The 21,354-nt window shown below is 39.7% G+C and overlaps 1 protein-coding gene and 1 non-coding gene across 3 annotated transcripts; both read right to left on the bottom strand.

The window, feature by feature from the left end:
* Positions 1–1,362: 1,362 nt before the first annotated feature.
* bod1l1 (biorientation of chromosomes in cell division 1-like 1) lies at positions 1,363–14,766 on the bottom strand. Of its 2 annotated transcripts, none has more exons than XM_055177817.2 (23): positions 14,369–14,766; positions 13,487–13,611; positions 13,167–13,384; positions 11,325–11,633; positions 10,961–11,110; positions 10,726–10,871; positions 10,539–10,635; positions 10,365–10,464; positions 8,874–8,928; positions 7,386–8,799; positions 7,216–7,286; positions 5,235–7,011; positions 5,100–5,155; positions 4,969–5,023; positions 4,813–4,862; positions 4,631–4,679; positions 3,965–4,008; positions 3,822–3,885; positions 2,434–2,516; positions 2,273–2,342; positions 1,990–2,095; positions 1,832–1,906; positions 1,363–1,754 (listed from the first exon to the last, which is right to left on the bottom strand). In XM_055177817.2, exons 1-23 carry the CDS (start codon positions 14,483–14,485, stop codon positions 1,655–1,657), a joined length of 5,331 nt encoding a protein of 1,776 aa, XP_055033792.2. In that variant the 5' UTR covers positions 14,486–14,766; the 3' UTR covers positions 1,363–1,654. The 2 variants fall into 2 exon arrangements, with proteins under 2 accessions (XP_055033792.2, XP_055033791.2); XM_055177816.2 differs by having other exon boundaries at positions 4,631–4,682; positions 14,369–14,763.
* Positions 14,767–19,945: 5,179 nt separating this feature from the next.
* On the bottom strand, positions 19,946–20,028 carry trnal-cag (transfer RNA leucine (anticodon CAG)). Its single transcript has one exon. It is a non-coding gene; the product is annotated as a tRNA-Leu (tRNA).
* Between the last annotated feature and the right edge of the window lie 1,326 nt (positions 20,029–21,354).

Below are 21,354 nucleotides of genomic sequence, written 5' to 3'. Positions count from 1 at the left end.
ACTCTTAAATATGGGTATTTTTCTTTAAAAAAATATTTTTTTTTGCTAAAATAATTGCATTTTTGTGGAGGTTTTGTTAGAGAATCAGTTTTAGAACGATTATCAAAACATACATAGGTTAAAATGAGTAAATAACGTTTTTTTGCTTCAGTTTTTTATAAATTGGGTAAGTGCGCCATTTAGTGGATAGTCTCGCGTAGCCAGACCTTCAATACTGAAGGTCTGGTGTTTTTCGCTGATTTTTCTGGACAAAGCCCGCCCACGAGCTGTTTGATTGACATGTCAAACAACCAATCACAGTTTGTTTCATCTAGCGTCACGTTTCGGACTCCCCACAATAACGAGCCGGCTGGCAACAAGTCAGTTATTGAAATAACCAGCCGCAACCGAATAGCATCTAAATAAACAATATTACTCACATAGAACAACGTTGTGCACTTCATCAACAGCCACACCAATGAGACGCTCCCGTTAAACGTCTGTTTGAAGCATATCTCTCCACTTTTTAACACATACAAGCAATTCAGGAGAACCAAACTTTTTGACTCCACTAACTGCCTCAAGCAAAACTCTTGGACGTCTTTTAGAGAGTCTATGCTGCGAACTTTGCATATTTTGGAGAATCCAATGTTTAGCTGATCATGATAACTGCTCATTATTATCCACGTGAACACGACTGATTCTCTTCTTCAATAGAACGTCAGAGCTTTGTTTCCCAGGGACCGAAACTAATCGCGACACTCGTGTCTCCTGGAAATCCGTTTTTTTTCAACCAATCAAAAACGACTTTAACATTCTTACAGGGTTTCCAGAAAAGTGTACGAAAAACATCAGACGTTCAGCCAACAGTTTGTGGGCGTGACGTCTGAGGCTGAGACTATTTAGTGGATAATCACGGTCTTGCAGAATAACATAAAAATTCACCAGGAACACTTTTTTATGCAAATGTTTTCTCTTAATTGATGAGATAACTTATCAATGGCAGGGAAAGATTTAAAGAAAAGGTTTACACAAAAATCTAACTTTGTCATAATTTCTCCACCCTCATGTTGTCCCGAACCTACATGAGTTCCCTTATTCCACTAAACACAAAAGAAGACATTTAGACAAACGATGGGATGCACACAGTTGATGGTATCCATTGACTTCCATAGTAGGATGACACTATGGTTACCATCATCTATCAAAATATCTTATTTTGTATTCAAAAGAATAAACAAACTCATACAGGTTTAAAACAACATGAGGGTCAGTAATTGACAGAGTTTTCATTTTTGGGTGAACTATCCCTTACTATGACACATTATTACCATCACTGTCCAACACCCCCATTACACAGCTCATTAAAAACACAAATCAGTGTCAGGATCAATGGTGGATTTATAATATAAGGTAAAAATATAAAATAAACAACAATCCTCATTTACATTCACAAAATCACACACATACACGCACACATCCCTGACAGACCGGATGTAACACTACAGTTTAACACTACGTGCCTGTCATTACACAACACTGTCTGTAATGAACTAATATGAACCAATGTCTCTGAATTTAAAAACATCAAGGCTTCAAATCCAGCTGCCTTGACAACCAGATGTGTTCTGACCTTAAAAACTACAGGTGAAAGTGAATTTATTCTGTACAGGACTCATCGTTTGACTCTTTTTGAAGGCGGATCATCGGATTTCTGTCCCCCGCGAGTGCGAGACACCGGAGGACTCGCCTCACGTTTACGTCCCCTCACCGAGCTGTGAGAGAGAATATTCTTGTTTAATCATAACACGACTCGACAAAGAAAATACAAGAGAGACAGAGAGAGACAAACCGTGTGCTTGGAGACACCTCCTCTTTTCCACTGAGTTTACTCAGAGCTCGAGTGGAAGGTTTGCTCGGTTTATTTCTGAAAAGAGAAGATGATGTGCAGGTGTTGGTTTACTGGTTAACATGAGTGTGTTAGGACTCGGGTCAGAACCGAGGCTTTACCTCTCCGCCTCCAAACGAGACGCCGCACGAGTCGTCGCTCTCGAAGACGTCTCCTCCTCATCCTCTTCTTTCTCAGTTGTATCTCGTTTCTCAGAAACTCCCGCATCTGTGAGTGATAATATCGTACATATAAACCATCAGACAAATGTCTAGTAAACATAAAAAAATCTAAACTTCTTTAAATGTACACATTTAAATTTGTGTACATAATTAGTTATTTGCTTCAGGGGCAATAAAGATAATAAAGTACTAATTTTATCTAAAAGTAACGCTGCCATCATACCGGAGTCATCTGTGGTTTTGCAGGCGCGTCCGCGACGAGGAGGTTTCCGCTTAGCTTCCTCTTTGTCTCCCTGAACCCAAACACAAAAAATCATTCAATTACGTGATTTCAGAGTCGGTCGATCGTAGCGCTCCTCTCTACACACTCGTGTGTTTACACACCGTCACGTCTTCCTCATCTTTCTTTTCCTCCTCCTCTTCTTCATCACTCGTTTTCATCACATCCTGATCTTCAGATGGACTTACTGAAAACACACAGACATCAGTCAAACACCAAACACACAACTATTGTAGCAAATTATTCTCATATTTATGATTATTTTGTGATTTGCATTCATACATTTGCAGTAATCATTTCTGAGCATAATTCTATGTTAGGTTGATCAAGGTTATATTTTCAAAGAATGATCTTTACATTATGTAGGATGATAATATGAGGTAAACCACTAAAAAAGACTGGCTGGGTTTTCAATTGAAAAAAGCTTTAATGTGGCCGCCCCTTCAGGGTTCCCACACCTTAGTTAACTTCATATTCAAGGATTTTTCAAGGACTTTCCAGATCCAATACCCTCAAATTCAAGGATTAAAGGTGGGGACATATTTTAAGTGAAAGCAAGATCACATCGTTACATTGTTACAGTTTCCTTTCGAGGGGAACTCGTGCTGCGTCACTGCGGTGACACTTAGGGGACACCTCCAGTGCGTCTGAATGTGTATATCAAATTCAACCAATGGTGAAGCTTAACAACAAAGACAGGGTGACACGGGAGCCAGGAAGTATATCGCTATCTGAACTATTGCCAAAGACGGCATTACAGGGACGCAGGAAGTATGGCAAGGGAGACGCAGTGTCTCGTTCACTTCTCAGGGAACAACAGTAACCCGAGACGTTTTCATGTGTCAAACACAACTATGCAAAAAAGCAATTTGGTATAAATCAACATTTGTATACAGAAGATATAAGCATTTAAAGCAAACAGTTTAGCACGTGTGCTTAAAAGTCTAGAATTTTTATGATATTATCCTACACTACACAGGAAATTATATGGATTTTCCCCCACAGAAAACTTCCCTGCATAAAATATATTCAAGCACTTTCAATGACCTGTATCTATGTACAGGCCTTGATTTATTTCCCCCAGATTCACAAACTTTCAAGGATTTTAGGGACCCATGGGAACCTTACCCTTTAGAGAGTCAGCCGTGTAACCTGAAGGTTATTTTTATAATCGACTATTTTTTTTTTTTATTAATAGGATAAAAACAAATATTCACAATTAGATATTCCACTTATTATAGCTAAATAAGGAACTACACATAAGGGTACTCACGGGTAGCAACACACTACTAAAGAGTTTTATTAAAAGAATCTTTATGATTTTAATATTTTAAGCCTTAAATAAAAGTTTGTTGACAACAAATTTTATAATTGACTATTAACGATTATAACCATGAGTTGGTGCAGCCCTCCAACCGAAGTGCTCTTAAACTTTAACCGACAACTATTGCACCCCTATTTATGTTATGTCTGTATGCATGTTTGCAGTCACCTTCATTTCGTCTCTGTTTGGCAGATTTTTTTGGCTCTTCCTCGATCTCATCTGCTGCTAAGTCCTAGAAACATAGTGTTCATAAAGCATAAAGCGAGTATTCAGACACAATCTCACACACACATACACTAACACAAACTCACTGTAGTCGAGGTGTCTGATTTCTTGCGCTTCATCGCAGGTTTCACTGAAGAGAAACAGAGACATGTATTTATATATACATAGCTGTAAGTAGTAGTACACACAGCGACTTAGTTTTATTTCGGTGTGCATTGTTGGAAAGCAGCTGGAAACATTTTAACAGAAAAAACTGTTTCAATTAAATTAATTTTAGAAGTTATAAGTAATGAATATAATTTTCTCTGTTTACAAACACATGACACTCTCATTGTGTGTTTACACCAGACGCGAATGAAGCGTTAAGCGTGAGTGATTTACATAATTTACATAAGTCAGTGCAAAGACGCAGTAGACATCCTGCGGCACAATTTGAGAATTTCCGGCGTTTGACGCGAATAACGCGCAATTCGCTTCAGTGGAAAAAAAACAAAACTTTGGTGGATATTTGCGCTGCGTTAACCAATCAGAAGCTTACTTTAGTAGTAATGTGATTACGACGTAGTGACACACACGCACACATATATATATACATACATATTGAGACTTTAAGCTAGCTAAAGCTGGCAATTTGAGCGTATTTGGCGTCTGAATTTCACACGCGAATGACATGAGGTAACTCGCGATGTATTCCCTTCATTTGTGTCTGGTGTGAACGCACAGTCCAATGCAGATGTGATGTGATTGATCACCTGTAGGCAAATCTTTAATCTGTGCTGCAGAGCGTCTACTCCTGCGACCCTGCTGCACACAAATAAACATCAGTACCAATATCACACACACACACACACACAAATACTACACACACACAAATACTACACACACACAAATACTACACACACACACACACACACACACACACACACACACACACCTCCTGTGGCTCCTTTTCTGTAACCATCTCCTCTTTTGACTGTGAAGAACCTGTGGGGACAAACAGGAAAACATCAGGGCACATAAGAAGAGAAACCACGCATGAATGTGTAAGAGAGACACAATACTACACTAATACAAACAGATGCACACACACCTGCCCTCTGATTGGCTGATCGGCCCCTGCGTGTGCCTGAGCTGTCCGTCTGCTCCTGATCATAAAAAAGTTATCAGTAATTGAAGTGATTTACAGGTGAGTTTAGATTCAGGAACATACTGTTTGGTTACCGTTTCTGAGACGTCTGACGTCGACCTGTCCTGTTCGTCTGAGACAGATGCACTGTCTGCATCACAGGCAAAAGCGCACAGGTTACACTTAAAACAAAAACTCAGCTCAAAGCATTCACTCATCAAGTGACATACCTGTGGTGGAGGTTTGCGCAGACTGTGCTGTATTCGGATTCGTTGCAGAGGTTGTAAGGTTTTGCGCAGACTCGGTTGTGTCTGCAGTGACTGTGTGCACAGGGTCGTCTGCCGCTCTGGTAGGGGCCTGTGCAAGCGTAGCTGTGTCTGGAGGCAGGGTCTGCGCAGACTCTACTGTTTCTGCCTTAACAGGCTTTGCTGAATCTACTTGGATTATCTGCACAGGCTCAGTTATTTCTTCAGGGAGCGTCTGCGCAGGGTCCACAGTTTCTTCACTGAGCATCTGCGCTGGCTTAGCTGTATCTGCTTTAAATGTCGCTTGAGATTCTGTAACCTCAGCACTAAGTGTCTGCGCAGGCTCAGCTGTGTCTGCTGCAAGTGTCGTTTGAGATTCTGTTACCTCTGCAAAGGGTGTCTGCGCAGGCTCAGCTGCGTCTGCTGCAAGTGTCGTTTGTGATTCTGTTACCTCTGCAGAGGGTGTCTGCACAGGCTCAGCTGCGTCTGCTGCAAGTGTCGTTTGTGATTCTATTACCTCTGCAGTGGGTGTCTGCGCATGTTCAGGTGCGTCTGCTGGAAGTGTCGTTGGAGATTCTGTTACCTCTGCAATAGGTGTCTGTGCAGGCTCAGCTGCATCTGCTTTGACTGTCGTAGGAGTCTGCACAGGCTCAGCTGTGTCTGCTGTCAGAGTCATTAGAGATTCTGCTACTTCTGCAGAAAGTGTCTGCGCAGGCACATCTGCGTCTGCTTTGACTGTCGTTGGGGTCTGCACATGCTCAACTGCATCTGCTTTAAGTGTCGTTTGTGATTCTGTTACCTCTGCAGCGGGTGTCTGTGCAGGCTCAGCTGCGTCTTCTGCAAATGTCGTTTGTGATTCCGTTACCTCTGCAGTAAGTGGCTGCACAGGCTCAGCTGCGTCTGCTGCAAGTGTTGTTGGAGATTCCGTTACCTCTGCAGCATGTGTCTGCGCAGGCTCAGCTGCGTCTTTTGCAAGTGTCATTGGAGATTCTGTTACCTCTGCAGTAGGTGTCTGCGCAGGCTTAGCTGAGTCTACTGCAAGTGTTGTTGGATATTCCGTTACCTCTGTAGTATGCGTCTGCACAGGCTCAGCGGGGTTTGCTCCAAGTGTTGTTGGAGATTCTGTTACCTCTGCAGTGAGTGTCTGCGCAGACTCAGCTGCGTCTGCTGCAACTGTTGTTGGAGATTCCGTTACCTCTGTAGTAGGTGTCTGCGCAGGCTCAGCTGCGTCTGCTGCGAGTGTTGTTGGAGATTCCGTTACCTCTGCAGCAGGTGTCTGCGCAGACTCAGCTGCGTCTGCTGCAGGTGTCGTTGGAGATTCCGTTACCTCTGCAGAGAGTGTCTGCGCAGACACAGATGCGTCTGCTGCAAGTGTCGTTGGCGATTCCGTTACCTCCACAGTAGGTGTCTGCGCAGAATCGTCTGCGTCAGCTTTGGCTGTCATTGCAGTCTGCGCAGGCTCATCTGCGTCTGCTGCAGATGTCGTTGGCGGTTCAGTTACTTCCGCAGTAGATGTCTGCACAGAATCGTCTGCGGCAGCTTTGGCTGTCATTGGAGTCTGCGCAGGCACAGATGCGTCTGCCTCGAGTGTCTTTGGAGATTCCGTTGCATCTGCAGTAAGTGTCTGCGCAAACTCAGTTTCGAATCTCTGTGTTTGCTGTGCTACGTCTACCGTGTTGTCCCGACCTGGCTCAGCTGTGTCTGCAGGAAGGATCTGCGTTCTTTCCTCATTGTCTCTATTCTCTCTCTGCCCATCAGCAACCTGAAAGAAAAGAACCAACACAACAGATTAAACACATGTACATGCCAACAGCAGAAATCACTCCTTATATAGTAATCTACAACTATATAGAAAGTGATGTCATAAACGCAAACATACACCTGCCCATTTGCATGACCTGAGAGCCAAAAAGCAGCCACTATATTTTAATCTAAAGTTGTAGAGGAAGTGATGTCATGAACTCACCTCTGATGTCACCACCTCATTTACAATAAGAGTCTCAGTCTTGGTGGGTTTCACAGTGGATGCAGATGCAGCTTAAAGATCAAATCAGGCATTATTATAAGTTTTTACTACAGATATGTAACATATATTTATAATGTGTGTGTGTGTGTGTGTGTGTGTGTGTACACTACCTGCATCTTGCTGTTGTTCATCCTGCTCACCGACAGCGGGTGCACAACTCTCACTTTGTGTCTCGGGGATACAGCATCCTGTGGCATCGGACGTCATCTGGATAGCAACCTGAGATTCTGCAACAATGACATCTGATGAGCGTGCAATATCCGGATCCATCGAAAGCAGCGTAAGCGCAGCTTCCTTCATCTTTAGATCAGCTTCCGTCTCCTGTCTTACAGCTTGCTGCGTGATGTCACTCGTTGCCGTCATCAGACTCAAGAGGGCGTCGGCCTCTGCCGATAGCGAACGGGGCTCCGTCACATCATCGCCATCTGAGTCAGCAGTGACGTCGCTCAGCGCGCCAAACGTGTCGTCCGGTAAAGGAGTAGTGCCGGAGACAGCTGAGGGTTCTGCTACAGGAGACATCGGTGCTGACGGTTCTGTCGGGCTTGCACTTGAATCCTTTCCACCTGACTTTCTCTCAGAATCTTTTTGCACCTTTTTCTCTGTTGCTCTTCTTCCAGCTTTTGAATCTTTGGTTTTCTGAGGCTCTTCTGAGGTTTTCTTTTCCGCTTTGCTCTTGGTGTCCTGGCTTGGCATCTTCTTTTCAGACTTCTGGGATTTCAGGTCCTCTCTGGATTTTGATCTGTGTTTCTCTGACACGGATCTGACTTTCGTCCCTACTTCTGCTTTCCGAGCGTCACTTTCAGTTTCTGAGCCATGTCTCTTGTCTCTTTCTCCTGTCGAGGAGTCCTTTCTTTCAGATTTCAACTTGAGCTTGTCTGCTGGTTTGACCTCCGCTTGACTCTTTGACTTTATTGGGACGTGCTTGTCTTTCTTCAGGGTGGCCTCTGAACTTGCCTCAACCTCTGACCTTTCCTCAGATGAGCCTGTGGAGTCTAAACGGCGGAGCAGCTTCGAGTCACTCTTGCTTCCCATCTTCTCTCCCCTTGTTTTCTCCTTGAGAGTGTCCACAGGCATCTTTCCTTTCTTGAGATTGCCCTCGTCTGCAGCTTCAGAAAAAGACGCCTTGCTTTCTTTCGAAGACACCGAGCTCTTCCTTTCCGCCTTGACCTTTGAGGCCTTTTTGTCTTCTTTCTCATCAGAAGCCGGGATAGATGCATCTCCAGCCCTCTTGCTCTCAGTCTTCATTTTGGGCTTGATCCGTTCATCACAGACACTTGGCTCTTTCTCCTTGCGCTCCTTTTCTTTGCCGTGTGCGTCTTTCCGAAGACTTCGTTCAGATTTCCCACCCGTTCTCTGACGTTGAGCTTCCTCTGTTCCGAGCTCCAGGTCCAGGATGAAAGAGTGGACGCGGTTTTTGTCAGTTTTTGTTTGTAGTTTCTCCTCACTGGCATCGTCTGCTTTCTTTTTGCGCTGCTCATCCACATCAGACGAGCGCCGTGAGGACTTCAGACACCCGGCCTTCACCTGCAGAGAGACTCATATGGTCACTCACTACTGATTGAGAGAAACAAACAGATGGAGACATGGAAGAAACTTACATCTTTGTTGACTGAATCTCCTTCAGTATCATTTTTATTTCTTTCTTCATCTTTTCTAAAAGGAAACAGACAATCAGAATCATCAAGGTTTTCTTAGGGCGTCTGATGCTTAAAGGATTCCTCCACTTTCATAAAAAAATCTGATAATTTACTCAACCCCATGTCATCCAAGATGGTTATGTCTGTCTTTTTCAGTCAAGTTTTTCAAGAAAACATTCCAGGATTTTTCTCCATATAGTGGACCTCAACAGTTTCAATGCAGCTTTCGAGTGCTCTAAACCATCCCAACCGAGACATAAGGGTCTTATCTAGCCAAGCCATCGTCATTTTTGCAAAACAAATAAATAAGTCAAATAAAACTGTACTTTGTAACCACAACTTCTTGACTTGCATTAGCCATCTGATGCACCAGCGCAATCTTACCTAAACCGTTGAGGTCCACAATATGGATAAAAATCCTGGAATATTTTCCTCAAATAACTTAATTTCTTCTCGACTGAACAAAGAAAGACATAAAAATCTTGGATGACATGGGGGTGAGTAAATTGTTACGATTTTTTTAATGAAAGTTTTTATGAAAGTAATTCTTTGGGGGATTAAAGGGGAGTGTTTCCGGGATCTTACATAATATAAATGGAAAGCCGTTGTGTTATTTAATAATTTCCAGTTACACTTGTTTTAAAATTACATTAGTGTTTTTTAAAGAAATTGTATTTTTATTTTTATGCATTTGGCAGACGCTATATTCAAAGCGACTTACAGTGCATTACAAGCTATACATTTGAAAAACATAAGAAATCAATTTCTTTGTAACCCTAACGTTACATGCACAGCAGATTAATAAACTGATAACGTGTGGGGACATGTAAGTAAATGCGTTAGACGTTATCTTTTATCGGGGGAAGCCCATTAACGGTATAAGCAAAAACAGCTAATTTCTTTGCACATTACTCCAATTTTGCATTGCATGTAATCACTTTAAACGGCTTTCTTGCAGTTTTGTTCATGTGCGCATGTCTCTGTGTGCAAAAGATAAACATCACATGCAGAAGCGCAAAGTAACGCATAAAAGTCTGCGCTCGACTCTACAAGCAGTTGGCAGAGAAACTGCGAAAGTTAAAGCTGATGTTACATTTACAGGTTTTGCAGACATGAGAAGAAATACAACTGTATAGCTTAAGACATATTTCCTGTCGGCTTTTTGAACGGTTATATGTCATCACTGTCTGCGAGAAACCTGACAAATCTCCAAATCCCATGTAAACGCGTTTTTCTGCATAGCCGGTATGTAAACAGGTTTCTATAATAAGCAGATTTTTGATAGTTATTGGCCTATTCTGTGCATGTGAATGCACTCACTGACAACAGTAGCAAGGCAAAGCAAAACTCTAAACTACTGTTTAAAAAACAAAGGAATTCTCACAAATGAGCTCTGATGATCATCACTATAATCTTACAAATCAAGCCTCAGATCTCCTGATGTACACAAACCTGTGGTCTCTCTTTCTTTGTCTGCTAAGAGCCACTTTCTTCTCCAGGACTTTCTGTTCTTTTCGAGCTTCTTTTGCCCGTGGCCGCTGTTTCCTCCGCTCTGCAGGTAGAAAATCAGATTATTGACACAGAGAGACAAACACAGAGAGAAAGACAGACGTGTAGATGTGTTACCCTGCTCCTCAGTCTGAGCTGCTCTCTGTCTGCGTTTCTCCTCCAGGCGCTCTCGGTTCTGTTGGCGCTTTAACAACCTCTCCTCTTTATCTTTGGCCTGGGAAAGACAATGATAGTAAACACTGCTGGTGGTACTATTGGTACTATACTATCCTAGTTACTATACTCTGTGGGTTTTTTTTCTTACCACATTGCGCCGGCGCTGCTCCACAGTGACCTCATCATCAGAGTCGCTATAGTAACGGGAGTACAGGAAGGGTTTGTGTATGTAACCCTGCCTCACACCGCGAGATTTCTTCTCTTCACCGGGGGACGTCTTCTGTCCTCTCTCATCTGCACACATACACACAAACACGTTCATACATGAATCTGTGACAGGCGTGGTGAATGATCATGTGCTGCAGGTCTGAGGTCAGACTTACCCTCTGAACTGATCTCACCCTCTTCTGTGGACTCCGACAAGGGTGGATCGTCATCGCTGTCGCCCTCAAACGAGGACAGATCGCTGGTATGAACAGAACTCACTGTGATGTCACTGAGACCGTCCAGATCCGAATCCTCGAGAGTGTATTCTGACACACACACAAGAAACACATTTAGGCTGGTACTGCAGTTGCAAATTATCTTTGTTTTGTTATTTTCTTGAAAATATCTCATATTTCTTTATTTTAAATGGCTTTATGGCTAAAGTATTCATAGTATTAAATAAAACATGTACACCTCTTTCAGTTGTTCCAGCTCATGCATTAAAAGACATTGATGACAGACAGATGTTTTGTGTGATACCTTCTCTTAGTCTGTCTCCAGACCTCTGCTTTACACCGGACACTTTCTGGGAGTCAGACTCTCTGTTCTCCTCTTTGATCTTTCCTGATGATTTAGTGCTGTTCTCATTCTCTGCGTCTCCCTGCTCCTTCACCTCCTCTTTCTCCAACTTTATCTCTTTCTCTTCTCCTCCATCTTTCTCCTCGGGCACCTCCTCTGCCTCGATCAGAGCGGTGTGCTGCTCCTCCTCGTTAAGGCTTATGTCCATCTCCTCCTCTTTCTGCTCCTGGGTCGGGTCAGAGCTGCTGGTCTCTTGGATCTGAACATCAGCTGGAACACATCAAAAAGATGAATGATCCCAAGAGGAATTGTTTCTCCTTAAAGGGACACCATGTAATTTTTCAACCTTCATAATAAATTTTCAAGACCCTTGTGATAGTACATCAACTTTAAATAGGTTGAATGACATGTCTACCATAGCCTGACGGGGTCTGTATCGCTTTTACTCGTACTTTAAAACTTAGGGTTTCGGGTAGTAACCAGAGCACAAAAAAACTACAAAATTCGACTGCTTTACAGCATACGTCACTTCCTCCACACAATTTTTTTAACTTGAATTTTGCTGGAGGCTACTTAAGGAATGTAGAGAGCAACTTCTATTTTGTGACTCTGTGGCACCTTGTTAGTGTCACAGACCTATGACACGGGCGACCCGGGTTCGATCCCCCTTTAAGGCATTTTTTTTATATAAACTCACGATCTTGATTCATACATAAATGCGATCTTCTTCATAAATGACGGCGCTTATCTTGCATATAGTTCCTTGTATTCAGATGCTGCATTCATGTGTTCACATATTTACCTTTCTTTTACTGTCTATGGTATTTACATTACAATCCAGGATGCTATAGCAGCCAAACTTGCTCAAACTCACACAGTGTAAAACCAAACCCTATTCATTCACCAATCCCTATTCATTCACCAATCAGATCCGAGCGTTTCTCTCTTCTCTTCCACATTTGCTGCGTTCCGCTGACACTCGCGTGATGTATTACAAAGCGGCAGACCTAAACACATCGGTTTACTTGGATTTAGAGTGACAATTTTCCCACAAAAGAGAAAAACAAGCGCCATTGTGGAAAATCCTGGTGGCGAGGGAGAGAGAGGAATAAACAATGCAACAATATTTGTTTCAAAAAAGGCAAGGAAATACTTCTGGTCATTTCTGAATTGGAAGGCTGCAGCCTCCGGAGGTCAAATATGCAGGCTGCATACGTCATCAAGCCTGGTTTATTAAGGTAAACTGAGCATTACATTCCCAAGTCATAAGCATACTGCAACAATTTACGATTAACTAAGTATAATAGTCAACTTTATAATTGTTAATATTCTGAAATGAAACAGTCTTGATGACGAATGCAGCTTAGAAATACGACATCCGGAGGCTGCAACCTTCAGATTGAGAAATGGCTTCTGCCACGACGAGTTCCTCATCAGAAAGTTGTAACATGACTGCGTTCCTCCCTGATGCCTCAAAATGTTGATCGTTTAGCGTTTTAAAGGTTTAGTTTTTAGTTTAGTTTTAAGGTTGGTCAGTTCTTTTCCTTTGCGACAGTGCTCCTGCGCTTGTGGCCTCTAGGGGCGCTAGGCGTGAAAAATACATGTCTAGCACCCCCTAGTGGCCAAAAAGTTCCGTGGTGTGCCTTTAAAGGGGAACATTTAGATGATGTCTAGTAAGATCAACAGTGGTTTCATGTAATGTCTCTATTTTGATATAAAAACAAATATCAAAACAAATATAATTCAGACTTATGCTGTTTTATTTTTAAATGCACGGACTATGAACCGATATAAACAGCTTACCAGCATCACTCCTGTCATCTGGAGCTAGCAGCAGAGTGTCCTGGTTTTCTGTGGAAGGAGGCGGAACTGCAAGGGGCGGCTCATCCTCTTCCAAACTGCTGTTGGGAGACAGAAACTTCCTTACGACTCGCTCCACCTGCGGCCGAAAGTTGTGATGGACTTTTGGATCAACAACTTGAGCCACGATTCTGTCCACCCCTTGCTCCAACATTCCTGACCTAATACACAGAGAGATAGAAATACAGAGTATGAGGGAGGGAGAGAGACAGACAGACAATGGAGAGATAGACAGCAGGAGAGAGAGAAAGAGACAAACATACTGTAGGACCAGTTGTCTGATGGTGTTTCTCAGCTGGTTCTTGTTTAGCTGTGGGCTCCATGTGTGGTTGGCCAGATGGTTGGACACAAAGTTGTCCACTCGCTGTCGTAAGTGTAAATACGCCGGCTGAAGGAACAGAACATGACAATTAAAGGGATAGTTCACCGAAAAATGTAAATTCTGTCATGACTTTCTGACTCTTATGTTGTTACAAACGTGTACAAATTTATTTATTCTGACGAATACAAAGGAAGACACCCTGAGAAATGTTTATAAGCAAACCGTTCATGGGCCCCATTCACTTCAAAAAATGGGAAAAAGAAAACTATGGAAGTAAATGGTGCTCATGAATGGTGTATTGAATATTCCTAAAATATCTTTCTTTGTGTTTATCAGAACAAAGACATTTATACAGGTTTGTAACAACATCAGTGTGGTTAAATGATGAGAGTTTTCATCTTCTTTATGCAAACCATCCCTTTAAAACTGAGATGACTCCAAGTGCAATGTTACTTTGGATAAATGCGTCCACTAAATGAATAAACACATCAATGCAAACATTAACAAATCAAACACTGAAATAGGATAAAGTTCAAAATAATAAATATTTCTTATAAACACATTCTAACACTAACTCAATATGTAAATAAAACTCCTGTCCTGTAAGAATTCATGGCTCGGTTATTGTTAAAATATCATACCTTTAAAGCACAAAAACATTCACGATATCACGATATCAAGTGATGGTATTAAATAGAAAACTGACACACACAATGCATTGCATATGAATATCACAAAACAGGTATTGTTTATCTTCAGTCAGTGTGTGTGTGTGTGTGTCTGTATGTAGTGTGCAGGCGTGTGTTTGTGTGTGTGTGTTTACCTTCGTGTCAACGTCTGCCAGACAGTCTCTACGGAACTGATCAAATAATCCTTCCGTCTTCAGGTGATTTACGATTACCGACACCAACTGCGGGTCACCGGGGTGCAGCGACGACATCCCGACCAAAGCAAACCAAGCACCGTACAACCGCTCAGAGCTGCGCGCTGCACATTGAACGAACCGGAAGTGATCATTTCACACAGGAAACAGGAGGAAAAATGGAAACAACAGCAGCAGCGCCCTCTGTCGATTCAGTCGAGATTTGGATAATTTGCATCCCTGTGGTCACTTTGCTATGGTGCATTCCAATTCAGGGGCTGGATCCCGCGGATTTTAAGGATACATTTAAACAAAATTAATACACAAGAAAAAATAACAGTATATCAAATGTACCAACCTTAGAAATATAATAGTAAAACAGTTACAAGGACCTTTAATTTGCAAAATAAACACTCTATTTAACTACAGTCCTTAATGTTTATTTCAAAATACCCAGACAGACACAGGCACGTATTGATTCTTGGCCATGGCTGAAGGGATTAATATATATGAATTCTTGGTTTAGGAGAAACGAATGCCGCAATTTGCAGGCTGCATGCGAAGGAGCCTTCGAATTGGGACAGCATTTGTCGTCATTGGCCTTCAAAGGACGCACCCCTGAATTAGGATGCACCCAGTAACGCCAAAACGGACAAAACAGAGGCAGAGTATGTTTATTTAATATCTTGGTTTGCTTTCTCTGAGTTGTAATTTTTCACATCCTGGGTATATTGAATTATGGACGCTTCCTGCGTTCCAGGACATATTTAGTTTCACAATTCGAGGCCTCATTTGCTTATAGTAACAGATTTATGTCGTATGGGTGTATTATGTAGTAAACATGTTTGTGTTCTTATGGAGTACAAATTGTGGAAAAACTTTTGGCAGGTGTGGGATTCAAACTCACTCCCCGAAGAGACTGGAGCCTTGGGATGTAGTCCAACATAATGTTAAAAAATGTTGAAGCACAGCTAATTAAACTAAAGCGCTTCAACATTTGCAGCCAATCACAGAGCGGACCTTTCAACATTTTCGACATTTGACCAATCAGAGTCAAAGATAATGTCGTCGGCACGATTCCTCTCCTCACCTGTAGGTGGCGTAAGAGCTCGATGACGTGGTGCCGTCTTCGCCAGCAGGGGGACATGCGCACAAATTGCAAAACTGAGTGAGTTTGAAAGACATCCATGCGACTTGCAGATGGTCATAGAAATTAATGCTAACAGCTAAACATAAAACCAGATAAGAAAACCAAGATCTAATAGTTTAATTTTTTATTATTGAAAAAAACAAAACAGGCCTACAATAGAAATAATATAAACAGATTGCAATTGTCAAAGGCAGACACACTGCACTGTCAACAGCCACAGTTCAAATATGGAAATAGGAATTAAACAAATATAAATAATGAATTAAACAGAAGGGGAAAAAGAAAAACATAATAAATAAATAATAGTAAAATTAAATACATATTAAACTTTAAATAAAATACTGATAATACAAGGGGTTACAAATAATTATTGGGTACAAAGATCTTTGAAAAGTTCACAACTACATTAGCTTTTTCATTTGAAAGGGTATAGAGAGTTTAAGTTGTGGGAGAATGCAAATATCCAACACGGAGAACTTGCTGAAGGAATGTAGATAACTTAAGAGGTTGTTTGGACAACTTAAAATCATATCTTATCAAAAACTCTTAAGCCACATATTTTCTCAAAAAATGGAAGCAGAAAGAGTAAACCATAAGCTATTTGTATTACGAAGGAATGATCTTAACCAGTGGGTTTTTAAAACACTATTCATATTTCTAAGTCAATAACATTTAAACCTTCTTCTTCATAACTAAATTATTTTTGTTGATATAGTGATGATGTTTATTTTTCCAGATAAAGTTGAAAATTGCAGTGTAACATTCTTTAATTAAATGAGGAGGGATAGCTGGGTAAACAAATAGAGAGTAATTCCATTTTAGTTAACAGGATTCTTCCAAAGATCGAGATATCTATTTGTATCTAACTGTAGTTACTATGGAGAGCCAATTCTGCCATATTCATAAATAAATAAATACATAAATAAATATACAAGGAAATGTAAAAAAACAAAAATACAGAAATAAATAAAGAAATATATATACATGGAAATGTAAAAAAACAAAAATAAATGAGTATTTATACCTGTATTTCTTTATTTATGTATAATTGTATTTTTTCACACTATTATTTATTTATTTATTCATTTATTTATACATTTATTTATTTTTACTTTTATTTATTTTCACATTTATTTATGTATAAATGTATTTATGTCTACACGTATTTATTTATACATTTATATATTTCTCTATATATTTATTTCCACATTTATTTATTTATACATTTATTTATTTATTCTTTTCTTCGTCTGTATGCTAATGAGGGGGGCGTGTTTTACCTCAGACTTAGCAATCGATCTCTGAGTGCCAGTGCTGAAGCTTTGAGGCCACAGTGACACCTGGTGGTGTGACAAAGCGAACGAAGTTGCACATGGAGTGAATGACTTGGAGATGTGCAATATCCAAAACCTTATTTCAAGTTTTAAATCATTTTGTGTCACCATAACTGTGTATATATAGGGTCACTATACATAGCATACGCACTGTACCCAGGACATGGCCGTAAATCGCCATCCGGTCATGATTTCTAAAATGTCTTGGCACACATCAATATCAAAATGCACATTATCAACAGATCTGATGACAGACCCTTCGAAGTGGACACTTTAATATGGAAACGCGTGAAATTATGCACTATTAATAACATTTAATGCCCTGGATGGGGGCTGATCAGAGTTTGAGGCTCGCCCACCAGCAGCACAGAACGCGGAGAGAAACCAGCACACGCAAGCATATTGATCAATGCCTCGTTTGAAACGCGGCTGCAAACACTTTACATTGGGGTTTGCTAATTTTGCAATGCACAACATGTGACAATTTGAATGCTTAATGCGCCTCTTAATCACAAGTCATCAAGTGGAATCAGCTGAGCGGGATTAAATCTAACAAAGGGTGATCGTGCAAACACAGAGAGACACGCATAACGCCATGCAGGTGATCCAAATCATGGCGAGGTGACGCGTGACTGAGCTGCTAAGAAAAGCAGACGATAGACTAAAAATGAAGTAATGATTATTATAAGATCCCATGGTACTGTTGCTGCGCAGAAGCATCATGTCCTTTCAAACCCTCGTCAGATTTTGAGTTTACTGATTTTTTTTTATGAAACGTCCAAAAGACAACGTTGACAGCAACAAAAAACAAACCTTTCTATTGCGGTTATATTTCTCCATATAAATAGATTTTTAAACTTTATATGCATCACAATATATAGCTTATCAAGACATAAGCCTACAGAAATCTGTCTCGTGGCATATAATATAATGCATAGCCTATTTTTACAAGGCTACTGCATAGGAAATTGCCCTTCAACCCTGCTGAAAAAAGCAATAAAACCATTACAGAAATTCCTAATGGTTTCCATTAAAATACCCACCATTAGCTTTTACCATAAAAACCATCACAAAATTCCTTTTTGTAGTGTGTTTTGGGACATATTCCATTAGGATTTAATGGCCCCACCAATAGAACCCAACACATACCAGTACAGACAAACAGAGATCCATAGAGACTTTAATAGTTTCCAATACAACCAATCAAATTTCCATTAAAACCAATAAATCCAATAGAATTTCTGTGATGGTGTATGTTGCTTTTTTAGCAGGGAGTGCAATTATAGCATATAAAAACATGAGATTAATGCTTTAATTATAATATCATTTAAAAAATAGAAATGATGGAATCACTGAAATTATATGTTTAATATCAAACTAAATTAGCCACAAGGTGGCGGTAAGTCGCTGTCTCAACGAGTAAGTTCGATCAATTCACCCGATTCATTTGAATTCTGATTCATTCAATAACACCACGTGTTGCTTGGAGGCTGCATTGGCGATTGTTATATGTTATTGTCAAAAATGATATTATCTGGAAATAACATATTCTTCCAAAACAAAGTCACTGCAACCAATTTCACCAAATATGGCACATACAAAATTTCGTGTATAATTAAAACCTCTCATAAAATGTTCACAACACAATTCTAGATTTTTTAATACTATTTGAAGCATTGAGATCTCTAGACGACAGCAATAACCTTCTTTTTGACTTTTTTCATTTATTATTCTGTGCAAATGTGCATGAATGCAACAGCCACAATAGTCAAAATATTCAATTTTCAAATGAACATAATATGACCAAACATTATATATTTTTTAAATTGTGCACAGTTAATGACCGTATTTTTGCTGAACTTGAAATAAGGTTTTGGATATTGCACATCTCCAAGTCATTCACTCCATGTGCAACTTCGTTCGCTTTGTCACACCACCAGGTGTCACTGTGGCCTCAAAGCTTCAGCACTGGCACTCAGAGATCGATTGCTAAGTCTGAGGTAAAACACGCCCCCTCATTAGCATACAGACGAAGAAAAAAATAAATAAATAAATGTATAAATAAATAAATGTGGAAATAAATATATATAGAAATATATATAGAAATATATAAATGTATAAATAAATATGTGTAGACATAAATACATTTATACATAAATAAATGTGAAAATAAATAAAAGTAAAAATAAATAAATGTATAAATAAATGAATAAATAAATAAATAATAGTGTGAAAAAATACAATTATACATAAATAAAGAAATACAGGTATAAATACTCATTTATTTTTGTTTTTCTACATTTCCATGTATATATATTTCTTTATTTATTTCTGTATTTTTGTTTTTTTACATTTCCTTGTATATTTATTTATGTATTTATTTATTTATGAATATGGCAGAATTGGCTCTCCATAGTTACAACCCAGTCTCACCCCATGGCGTCAATATTTGACGACACTTGACCATGGGGACTTCAATACTATTAAGTCCGTTGCATTCTCTTTCCTATTTTCTTACCGTTTTCTACCATTTTCGCATCTGTTTTGGGTTAGATTTACATAATGACATCCCTACCCAAACCTTTCCCTAACCCCAATGCCAGGCGACAACTGTTTAATTTCGCGTACATAATAGTATTGAAGTCCCCAGTTCGCCAAAAAATGACGCGAAAGGCACACCCCTCGCGCCAACACACCGACGCATGGTCAAGCGCCGTCAAACATTGACGCCATAGGTGTGAGACCGTGTTAGTAGTTTTTACCTTGCTGTCTTTAGTAGTTACTCCCAAGTATTTTACAGAAATCTTGATCGGTATATTGTACAAAGAATCCAGCTCACTGCCATGAATTGCGTTTCAAATATACATTACTTGCTGTTTTTTTGTGTAATTCATTAAAGAAGGTACAACTTCATCTTGCACCGATGAAAGTGACTTAACGCACCCGACGTTGTAAAAGTAACTTACAAGCTCGTGAATACTCAGGAACCCAGGGTGCATTTGATTCTGAATTACCATTAATGTTTTAAACAGTCTGAAGGTGAAAAAACGGTGTTGTCAGAAGTGGGATTCGAACCCACGCCTCCAGAGGAGACTACGACCTGAACGTAGCGCCTTAGACCGCTCGGCCATCCTGACTACGTCAGCACGTAACGGCACATGCGCACAAATTGCAAAACTAAGTTCCGGTTAAACTGGCTGGTTTTCATAGACAGGCCCTGTTAGCATGGAACTTGTTATATAAACTTATACCACGGGTCTGTTGAATGCTGCATTCTGATTGGCTGAGAAATGTTCTATGGGTGTTGATTATTTTTCTGTAAACCGCACACCTAATTTTTCAAATGTCTTAAAAATAGGCACCAGAGCAATGTTTGTGGTAACCGTGGTATAAGCGGAATAATTGACTCCGGTCCTTTGAATTATTTGAAAATAATGCACACCTGCGGTGTAAGGCATTACCACCTTGGTGTGCATTTTTTTCTTATAATTCAATGGCCCGTCGTCAATTATTCCTTACATAATTTCACACCACACAATTATTGTATTTGGAATAACAAAGACATATTATTTAAAAACAAATCACTTTTCTATCAAACCTGGATTAATGAGGGAATTATTTTGGTAAAACAGTTGTTAAATTCTTAAGGGTATTTGCTTTCATACACTGAATTTCTTAAAAAATTCCAATTACCAGTTAAACCAAGAGAATTTGCTGTTGTTCTTGATGCAATTCCAAAGAGTGTTGTATTTCTGTTAAAGAATTGTAATGTTAATATTTTGAAACAAAAATGTAGCAATAATATTATAAGAAATACCCTATGTTTTGTTTCCCTTCCTGCAGCAAGATTTTTTTGGTCTTCCTTATTTCATAATATATACTGGGATAAAACATGGAAAATATTGAACAAGTTTTGTGTCAATAACAAAATTAACGAGGTGTCTTACAAAGTTCTTCATATAATTTATCCTGTTAAACATGTTTTGGAGAGATTTAGGCTTAATATTTCATATGCTTGTGAATTTTGTGGTCAGGAAAAAGAAACAATTTTGCATCTGTTTTATCATTGTATCTATTCAAGACTTTTCTGGAAAGATGTGGAAAATTATATTAGTAGAAAATTGGGTCGTGTGGTAGAAATGTATGTGTTTTTTTATTTTGAGAGAGATCATTTGGAAAGTAATGAACAATATATTATACAGCTATTTATTGTATTAGGAAAATATCATATACACAAAACAAAATGGGCCCTTTGTAAACCAAACCTGTCACATTTTATAAATGATTTCAAATTATACAGTACCCCTTTGGAAAAAGTTAAAAACAAAAAAGCTCAGATCATATAACATTTTAAAAAGACTCAATTTTTGGTATTTTTTTTTCTTTTCTTTTTCTATTTTTTTCTGATAACTTGTGAACAATGTGTGAATAATACCTCATGTATGTTCATGTTGCATTGAACA

The sequence above is a fragment of the Misgurnus anguillicaudatus genome, chromosome 16 (genome assembly GCF_027580225.2).
Source record: "Misgurnus anguillicaudatus chromosome 16, ASM2758022v2, whole genome shotgun sequence".
Lineage (NCBI taxonomy): Eukaryota > Metazoa > Chordata > Actinopteri > Cypriniformes > Cobitidae > Misgurnus > Misgurnus anguillicaudatus.
The sequence above is the reverse complement of the archived record's forward strand: the minus strand, read 5'-3'. Positions and strand labels throughout refer to the sequence as shown.